General features: G+C 43.2%; 1 protein-coding gene across 3 annotated transcripts; it reads left to right on the forward strand.

Annotated features, from left to right (window-relative positions):
* Window positions 1–2,158: 2,158 nt before the first annotated feature.
* On the forward strand, window positions 2,159–10,144 carry KCNJ8 (potassium inwardly rectifying channel subfamily J member 8). Of its 3 annotated transcripts, none has more exons than XM_058190440.1 (4): window positions 2,159–2,488; window positions 4,270–4,409; window positions 5,808–6,233; window positions 7,822–10,144. In XM_058190440.1, exons 3-4 carry the CDS (start codon window positions 5,872–5,874, stop codon window positions 8,720–8,722), a joined length of 1,263 nt encoding a protein of 420 aa, XP_058046423.1. In that variant the 5' UTR covers window positions 2,159–2,488; window positions 4,270–4,409; window positions 5,808–5,871; the 3' UTR covers window positions 8,723–10,144. The 3 variants fall into 3 exon arrangements, with proteins under 3 accessions (XP_058046423.1, XP_058046424.1, XP_058046422.1); XM_058190441.1 differs by having other exon boundaries at window positions 4,273–4,409; XM_058190439.1 differs by lacking the exon at window positions 4,270–4,409.
* The last annotated feature ends 418 nt before the right edge of the window (window positions 10,145–10,562 follow it).

The raw sequence follows: 10,562 nt of genomic DNA on the forward strand, positions 1-10,562 counted from the left end.
TAATATTTTCCTAATCACCTTCTCATCCATAGGACTCTCTTCACTTTTCCAATGTTGTGCAAATACAATTCTAGCTGCAGTTAGAACATGGATAATTAAATAAGTATTCTCTTTATTGTAACTTTCGGGTAAAATCCCCAACAAAAATATTTCTGGTTTTTTAAAGCTTAAAATAATTTTAAAGCTTAAACCTTCCGACCCAGCTAAGGTCACCAAGATAAACTAGCACCCCCTGTGCAGAACACAGCTGGATTAACCGCTGCTTTGTTGCTTGTAACTGTTGATTTTAACCCTACAATTTAGATTGATATTGATTGTTTCCTGATTGCTTATTTGTACCCTATTATTATCATTGTGTTGTACCTTAAAATTTTAAAATCTTACCTTAGAATTTTAAAAACTTACCTTAGAATTTTAAAATCTTGATCAGGGGAAAGCAATAGATGCAATCTACATAGACTTCTGTAAAGCCTTTGACTCAGTAGTACATGATAAACTTCTCCTAAAACTAAAATCATACAGCATCTCAGGACCCCTCCAAAATTGGATAACAGCTTTTCTATCAAACAGACAAGAAGTGGTCAAAATTGGCAATTCTCTATCAAATCCTGTTCCTGTTAAAAGTGGCATTCCCCAAGGCAGCATTCTTGGACCAACACTCTTCATATTATACATTAATGATCTCTGTGACCATATTACAGGTAACTGTTCTCTTTGCTGACAATGTCAAACTATTTAACACCACCAACAATACAGCTATCTTCCGAAAAGACCTGGACTTCTTATCTGAATGGTCCAAAACTTGGCAACTCCAAATCTCAATCAGCAAATGCTGAGTCTTACATATTGGAAAAAAGAACCTAAACACTAAGTACAAGCTTGATGGACATTACCTTACTGATGACCCCCACCCTGTTAAAGATCTTGGAGTTTTCATATCTAATGATCTAAGTACCAAAGCCCACTGTAACTACATTGCAAAAAAGGCTTTAAAAGTTGTAAACCTAATCTTGCATAGCTTCTTCTCTAAAAACACTACACTACTAACCAGAGCATATAAAACATTTGCCAGACCAATTCTTGAATATAGCTTGACTGTTTGGAACCCATACCACATTTCTGACATCAATACAATTGAACGTATCCAGAAATATTTTACAAAAAGAGTACTCCACTCCTCCAAATACAACAAAATACCTTATGCCACCAGACTTGAAATCCTGGGTTTAGAAAATTTAAAACTACGCCGCCTTCGACATGACCTGAGTTTAACTCATAGAATCATCTATTACAATGTCCTTCCTGTCAAAGACTACTTCAGCTTCAATTGCAACAATACATGAGCACACAATAGATTTAAGCTTAATGTTAACCGCTCCAATCTTGATTGCAGAAAATATGACTTCAGTAACAGAGTTGTTAATGCTTGGAATACACTACCTGACTCTGTGGTCTCTTCCCAAAATCCCAAAAGCTTCAACCAAAAACTATCTACTATTGACCTCACCACATTCCTAAGAGGTCTGTAAGGAGCGTGCATAAGAGCACAAACGTGCCTACCGTTCCTGTCCTATTGTTTTTCTTCGTTATATTAAATTAATATAGTTATTACATACTCATACTCATATATATGCTTATGTGTTGTATAGTTGTTTCATGCTTATGCTTATATACACTGTGTGACAAAAATAAATAAATAAATAAAAATAAATAAATTCTTGATGAACATATCTTTTCTTTTATGTACACTGAGAGCATATGCATCAAAGACAAATTCCTTGTGCGTCCAATCGCACTTGGCCAATTAAAAATTCTATTTTATTCTATTCTTCGGGCAAGCCCTCCCCAAACAAAGAAAAAACAACAACCCCAATCTATTCAGACCCACCTTCTCCATTTCTTAGAGAGACCAGCCACTAATTCTACCAACTGGCTTTTTTTAAAGCCCAAGAGCCAATTCCCTGGAGTTTCCTAGGAGTAAACTCTCCTCCACTGCTTTCTGGATCTCTTTCTTCTTCTGGAGCTCATCCCCTCCCCAATTCCTCGCCTTTTCGTTGCGTCAGCTGAATCTTGGACCCCGGCCAGTCTCCCTCCGCCTCCTCCCCCCCTCTTTCCTTTCCTCCGTCCCATCCTCAATCTCAGAAAATGCAGAAGAAAAGTTCCCTTCGCAAGTGGGGGCGCGATCTGGCTCGGCCAAAGCAGCAACCGTAGGACCCTTCGCGCCCGCTGCCTCGTTCTGCGCCCAGCCAGGCGTCCCAAAGCGGGACAGGACACAGGAGCCGCTTGGCCCCACTCTTGGGGATCCCCGCGTTTCCTCCAACCCTTCTGGACAAAAGGACGAGTTCTTCATCTCTCGGTTGGGAGCCAGGAGCTCGTCTCCAGCCACCGTTCTCCTTCCTCTCGCCTTGCGCATCCGAGGATCTCCCTGCGCCCATGGCAGCGCGCAAGAGTTGGCCCAGCTGACTGCAGGCTTTGCAAGCGCCTCTTGGTAAGTGTCCCGTTTCCTTCTTTGGACTTGAGCGCAGAGAAGAGCAACGAAGAGGGTAAAAAAGATCTGGAGGCGAACCTGTAGGATGGGCGGTTGTGGGAATTAGGTGTGTCCTAAATTTAAGGAAGAGAAGGATTACAGGGGACAGGATGGCAGTCTCCCAATATTTGAGGGGTTGTCGTCGGGAAGTGGGGTGTGTGTGTGTGTTCAACTTATTCTCCCAAAGCAACTGAGGACAGGACAAGAAGCAACGGATAGAAACTAGATAGATAGATAGATAGATAGATAGATAGATAGATAACTTTAACCAAAGACTTTCTACTGTTGACCTCACCCCATTCCTAAGAGGTCTGTAAGGGGCGTGCATAAGAGCACCAGCGTGCCTACCGTCCCTGTCCTAATGTTCCCTTTGATTGTATCCAATTCGTATGGTTATTTCATGCTTATACTTATATATACTGTTGTGTTTGACAAACAATAGATAGATAGATAGATAGATAGATAGATAGATAGATAGATAGATAGATAGATAGATAGATAGATAGATAGCCTGGCTAAGTGGCTCAGTGGCTAAGACACTGAGCTTGTCAATCAGAGAATTTGGTGGTTCAAATCCCTAGTACAGGTCTCCTGCGTGAGCAGGGGGTTGGACTGGATGACCCCCAAGGTCCCTTCCAACTCTGTTACTGTTAAATAAATAGATAGATAGATAGATAGATAGATAGATAGATAGATAGATAGATAGATAGATAGATGAATAATGATAGGTAGGTAGATAGATAATGATAGGTAGATAGATAATGATAGGTAGATAAACTTGCCTGCAGAAGTTGTAAATGCTCCAACACTGGAAATTTTTAAGAAAATGTTGGATAGCCATTTGTCTGAAATGGTGTAGGGTTTCCTGCCTGGGCAGGGGGTTGGACTAGAAACCTCCAAGGTCCCTTCCAGCTCTGATATTATGTCACTTTTCCAGATTAGACAGACAGACAGACAGATCGAAAGAATTCTTTATTAGCCAAGTGTGATTGGACACATAAGGAATTTGTCTCGGTGCATAGGCTCTCAGTGTACATAAAAGAAAAGATACCTTCACCAAGGTACAACACTTACAACACTTAATGATAGTCATAGGCTACAATTAAGCAATCAGGAAACAATATCAGTATAAATCGTAAGGATACCAGCAACAAAGTTATACAGTCCTAAGTGGAAAGAGATGGGTGATGGGAACGATGAGAAGATTAACAGTAGTGCAGATTTAGTAAACAGTTTGACAGTGTTGAGGGAATTATTTGTTTTAGCAGAGTGATGGCGTTTGGGGAAAAACTGTCCTTCTGTCTAGTTGTTCTGCTGTGCAGTGCTCTATAGCTATAGAAAACTAACTAAGGAGAGAAGCAACCTGGAACTAAAGGAGAAATTCCCTGACAGAACAATTCATCAGTGGGATGACTTGCCTTCAGAAGTTGGGGGTTCTTCATCCCGGGAGATTTGTTTTGAGATTGGATAACCCGTTCGTCTGAAATGCTACGGGGTTTCCTGCCTGAGCAGGCGGCTGGATTAGACGACGTCGTGATGCTGTTGTCCCAAAGGGGCTTTTTCAAGCCTGATCAGATGACTCGATGGGTAAGACGCTGAGCTTGTCGATCAGAAAGGTCGGCAGTTTGCCGGTTCGAATCCCTACGACAGGTCTCCTGCGTAAGCATGGGGTTGGACTAAATGACCTCCAAGGTGCCTTCCAACTCTGTTACTGTTACTTTCTGGGTTTTTTTTTTTCTTAGAAGACGTTTCACTGCACATCCAAGAAGCTTCTTCAGCTCTTCGAGAAGCAAAACGTCTTCAAAGAAAAACCCCAGAAAGTCCTGTCATGCTGTTATTTTTGTTAATAGAAAAACAAAAACGGAAACCCAGCTTCAGCAAGGTAATAGAGCTTTGCACACCGTAGTTGCTCTTCCAGAGAGTTCTTCCCTTCACCAGAGGGGTTGGGCTAGAAGGCCTCCAAGGTCCCTTCCAAACCTGTTGTTCTATGCTCCCTACTCTCAATATCATGTTTTTGCAAGCCTTGTCCAGTTGCTACAGCAGAGCTCAAAATTCTTTTCGCTCTGTGTGTGTGTGTGTGTGTGTGTGTGTGTGGCCTGGAAGGATGTCTCTTTAAACACAGATCTGGATTTGAGCTGCTGTAATAAATTAAGGAATTAAAGCAAGGCGCTTGGGACATGTTGGGAAAAAGCATAAATATAAATATTACTCACTTGATGTGAGACATCAGCAGTGGGGAAATTGTTTTTATTTGGAAAGCGTGCCTTTCAAAGGTTGCCAGCAAGCTTTCAGGTGAAGCAGGACTTCTTGTCTTTCATGGGCTTTTTTCCAAATGATTTTTGGAGTAGAGTAAAGTAGAGCAGGATAGAATAGAGCAGAATAGAAAATAGAACAGAATAGAGAATAAAGAATAGAATAGAATAGAATAGAATAGAATAGAATAGAATAGAATAGAACAGAACAGAACAGAACAGAACAGAACAGAACAGAACAGAACAGAACAGAATAGAATAGAATAGAATAGAATAGAATAGAATTCAGGATAGAATTCAGGATAGAATAGAATAGAATAGAATTCAGGATAGAATTCAGGATAGAATTCAGGATGGGATGGGATGGGATGGGATGGGATGGGATGGGATGGGAGAATAGAATAGAATAGAATAGAATAGAATAGAATAGAATAGAATAGAATAGAATAGAATAGAATAGAATAGAAAATATGGAATATTGAATACCATCTGCATTGACATATTCACCATCAGTCAATTGCTGCTTTATTGGAACAGCTTACATCCTGTGACGATACCTTTAATATTATTAAACAACAGCATCTATCTATCTCAGATCCTTCGGAAGGACTTGATAGGTGGACAAAAATGCCAAACCCACTCTGAGCACCTCACGATGTGACCTAGCATAATAAAAATGATTTCTGTCATATGATCCTGCGACGATACCTCTGACACCATCAAACATCAGCAACTGCCTATCTTAGGTCTTTGGGGAGGACTGATAGGTGGACAAGCTGCCAAAACCAGCCTGAGTATCTGGATGACTGTCTGATGAAGCATATAATACAATGTTAATGAGACAAAGAGGAAGATCTAGGCCACGCCCACCCAGCAATCAGGCAGAGATCCCCTTGCTAAAATGTTTGAAGCCCACCTCTGGTTATAATTATTATCTCTTTGGAATCTACTTCTTAGCTTTGTAATCTTGGCTTGCAGCAGAAAAAGGGAAGAAAAAGATGAAGATGTATTTTGTTTTCTCGTTGCAGGATTTGAGAAAAGGAGAAGGAGGAGTCTTTTGTATGCCTGTTGTTGGGCAATGGTGGCAGGAAGATGTTGGCCAGGAAAAGCATTATCCCAGAAGAATACGTTCTTGCCCGCATTGCGGCTGAGAATTTGGGCAAGCCCCGCATTCGAGACCACCAACGCAAAGCCCGCTTCATTGCCAAAAACGGCGCTTGCAACCTGGCCCACAAGAACATCCGTGAGCAGGGACGCTTCCTGCAAGACATCTTCACCACTTTGGTGGACCTGAAATGGCGCCACACTTTGGTGATCTTCACCATGTCCTTCCTCTGCAGCTGGTTGTTCTTCGCCATGATGTGGTGGCTGGTGGCTTTCGCCCATGGGGACATGGACAAGCCTTGCAGCACTGAAGATTTCGACAAATGGAAACCATGCATCACCTGCGTCAGGTAAGGAGTCACGTCTTGAAGATGAGACGTTGGATGCCATGACTGCAGACTGTCAGATCTGGAGCGAACCCGGCAGAAGCCATCTTGGGCTGCCTCATAGTTGCCATGAACCATGAGAAGGGGAAGGGAATGGGGAAGTAGATAGACTGGCTAAGAGTCAAAACAAAAAAATTTCTTGTGGGAATCAAGGTCATCTCAACAGGTGCCGGTTTGAAGGAGGAGAGGAGTGACCTAGCAGCCAGCCAACTCCTTTCCTTGGACAATGTGACCGGTGACACCTGGGAGGGTGGGGGATTTGCTTTTTTAATTAGGGGGAAACACAGGAATTTTGAGAGTTGGTTTTCACCAGCTGTGCCAAAATGATGTATTCAATAAACAATGTTCTTTGTTCTGTCCCCCTCGCCTCGGTCCGAGCAATGACTTAATTAACTGACACTATCAGCTCTGGCAGCAAACTAGTGAGCATATGCCAAGCGTCTCTGTTATCTCCCTCGATGCTGATGAGTCAACAAATAGTACTTCAGCTCTAGTCAAGCAGTTGATTTGCCTGCTAAGAAGAGGCATAGCAGCCCTTGCTACTTTTATATCCTGTGGGGTATGGCTCCATGACTCAGCATTTCCTAGGCCTGCCCCACCCTGCTTTTGTTGTTCCCGCCTCTCCTGCCTACAAAACCTAGGGTCCAGCCAGGCCTGATTGCCATCAGCTGGGTCTGGAGGCGTGGTCTGGGGGGAAAGAGTCAGGGGACGGAGGCCTCGTTATCTCCTCCACCTGGCCTGCCTCTGGCTCCTGGAGCTGAGCCAGGGAAGCCGGTGCTCCCGAGGTAATGATGGCCCTTCCCCCTCACTTTCCAAGTCACTTTCTGGCAGGAGGCCCAGCTCCGGGGGCGCAGACACAACAGTTCTTTGCGGAATCTACATGCCTCAGAGTTCTGCTTCTGGTAGACGCATTACTCAGAACGCTGACACAGACATGCAAACAAATCCAGGGCTTCATAAATACAGGTAGTCCTCGATGTACGACAACAATTGAGGCCAACATTTCTGTCCTTAAGCAAAACAGCTCCTAAGTGAACTTGTGCCCCATTTTATGGCTTTTCTTCCCACAGTTGTTAAGTGAATCACTGCAGATGTTAAGTTAGGAACATGGTTGTTAAGTGAATCTGGCCTACCCCGTTGACTTTGCTTGTCCGAAGGTTGCAAAAGGGGATCACACAATCTTGGGATACTGCAACTGTCATAAATATGAAGCCTAGCATCCGAATTTTGATCATGTGACCATGGGGATGCTGCATTGGTTGTAAGTGTGAAAAACAGTCATAAGTCACTTTTTTTCAGTAACTTCAAACTAATGGTTGGAAGTAAAAGGCCTAGCTGTAGTTTATTCACATAATATGTTAAGGCCATGATCCATAAATTACTAGCCCAATCTTGGTTTGATCTGATGTGTTATGTGAACCCATGTATAGGACGCTGGATAAGTGTTTTCGGTTGATTGGACCTAGGCATGCTTTTAAAGTGTACAATAATTGATTCATTAAGTTTCTGTATTTTAATGATTGTATTCCACTTTTTCCCACCTTACTTACAGGTCCTTCATCTCTGCTTTCCTCTTCTCCATTGAGGTCCAGGTGACCATTGGTTTCGGTGGAAGGATGATGACCGAGGAATGTCCCATAGCCATCAGTGTTTTGATCCTCCAAAACATTGTGGGCTTGATCATCAATGCAGTCATGTTGGGTTGCATCTTCATGAAAACCGCCCAAGCCCATCGGAGAGCAGAAACGTTGATCTTCAGCCGGAACGCGGTCATCACTGTCCGTAACGGCCACCTGTGTTTCATGTTCCGGGTAGGGGACCTGAGGAAAAGCATGATCATTAGTGCCTCGGTACGAATCCAGGTTGTCAGGAAGACCACCACTCCAGAAGGAGAAGTCATCCCGATCCACCAGCTCGACGTCCCGGTAGACAATCCTCTTGAAAGCAACAATATTTTCCTGGTGGCTCCGTTGATCATTTGTCATGTCATTGATAAGCGGAGTCCTCTTTATGACATCTCCGCCAATGACCTGGCCAACCAAGACCTAGAAATCATTATCATACTTGAAGGTGTGGTGGAAACCACTGGAATCACCACCCAAGCCAGAACGTCCTACATATCAGAAGAGATCCTCTGGGGCCATCGCTTTGTGCCCATTGTCACGGAAGAAGAAGGGACTTACGCTGTCGACTACTCCAAGTTTGGCAACACCAGCAAAGTCGCGGCACCCCGCTGCAGTGCCAAAGAGCTGGATGAGAAGCCCTCCATTCTCATCCAGACCCTCCAGAAAAGTGAGCTGTCCCACCAAAACTCTTTGAGGAAACGTAACTCCATGCGAAGGAATAACTCCATTCGGAGGAATAATTCAATCAGGAGGAATAACTCTTCCTTCATTGTGCCTAAAGTCCAGTTCATCACACCTGAGGGCAACCAGAACGCCATGGAAACATGACAGAGCCAAGCAGTCATATGCAGCGGTCCTGCAAAAACAGGGCTTTACCTTTGTTATAATATTAGTATTAATTTGATACAAACATTTAATGGATATTAAGGGTTATTTATTACAGGCAGACACCACATCAAACCAGAGATAGGTTGTAGTTGAGCCCAGGGGCGGGTTTCAAAAACCCGTTGCTACCAGTTCGCTCGTGGGCACATGTGCGCTCGCGTGCACACAAAGCTTCTGCGCATGTGCAGAAGCTTCTGCACATATGCAGAAGCATCTGGGTGGGAGGGCGGAGCCTCCCACCACCACTACTGGTTTGCCCGATCCGGAGCAAACCGGTAGCAACCCACCACTTGTTGAGTCCATTATCAATATGTAGACCAAAGTTTGCTTGATTTGAGATTGAGATGCTATAGCTACTCCTCAACTTACAACCACAACTGAGGCCAATATTTCTGTTTTTACGCAAGACCGTTATTAAATGCATTTCGCCCCATTTTATGATCTTTCTCGCCACAGTTGGTAAGTGAATCACCGTAGTTGTTAAGTGAATTAGGCAGCAGTCATTAAGTGAATCTGGCTTTCCCCATTGACTTTGCTCGTTGGAAGCCAACTGAGATGTGGTGACTCTGGGACAGTGCAACTATCATAAATACATCTCAGTTGCCAAACACCTGAATTTTGATCATGTGATTGTGGGGATGCTGTGATGGTCATAAGTGTGAAAAATGGTCACTGAATGAATATGTCAAGCTCGAAGTGCACTTTTTCTGTTACAACCATTATCACTTCTCAACTTGGCAAAGGACTAGAGGAGTGGGGGAGAAGGGTGAGATGGAATACAGGTTCCAGACTTCAAGAAAAATAGCTGTGAGAGCCAAGGACACATCTGCAGGTGTTAGCCAAGACTGGAGACTCTTTCTCATAACAAAACAATGACACTCAATTGGATAACGTGACCTACACTAATAAGGGGCAGGGAGAATTCTAGATTGTAACTATGTCGGTTTGCATGGGAATTAGGTAGAGCTGGTTTTGCCTTCAATAGTACCAAAATGATGCACTCAATAAAGTTTTGCATTAAGAAATTGGCAGGTCTCGAGTGTCCTTGGTTTAGTTGGGTTCGTTAGTCGGGACATTGTCCTTGGTTTAGTTGGGTTCGTTAGTTGGGACATTGACAGAATGCTTGTAAGTTGAAAACTGTCTGTAATTTGTTTTCCATACTTTTGGAAAAACAATAGACAGCAAATTACCTCTTTTGTTTACATGAAGGTTGGGCTGATTGTCATTTGAATTTATTTTTCATGCTCTCTTTATCTACTGTTTAATTCAAAGCTGTTTTATCTCTTAGGGAATGTTTGTTAGGGAAATATGTGCATATATCTGTTGTGACCCAAGCCCAAGTAGGTAGTAGGAAACTCAGAGTAAAAACAAACAAACTTTATTCAAACAGCTGAGAGTTATGTCATTCTCAGCTTAGTTCAACTAAATTAAAGCAAATTCCTTTCAACACAATTCCTCAGTCCTATCACCAATCCTATCACCTTGGTCCAATTAGGCAAACTGCCAAAGGCCTTTGTTGGCAAAAGTTCAGAAGACACTGATACAAAATAAATGCAACAAGACGAAGCTATCAACGTTGTTTTCTGGCAAAGAGTCCAAACACCGTTGCTGGTCTTTTAAGCCTTATGGGAGGGGCCAATTATATCTTGGCCCTATTCCCGAGTTGTCCTCTTTGCTTGAGCTGCTCTTGCCTTCTGGCAGCTCTTCTCATGCGTGCATTAGGAACAGGCTCCTCCTGTTCCTCTGCCTCACTACTATCAGTCTCTAGAGGCTCTGGAGTCTG

The sequence above is a fragment of the Ahaetulla prasina genome, chromosome 7, assembly GCF_028640845.1.
Source record: "Ahaetulla prasina isolate Xishuangbanna chromosome 7, ASM2864084v1, whole genome shotgun sequence".
Lineage (NCBI taxonomy): Eukaryota > Metazoa > Chordata > Lepidosauria > Squamata > Colubridae > Ahaetulla > Ahaetulla prasina.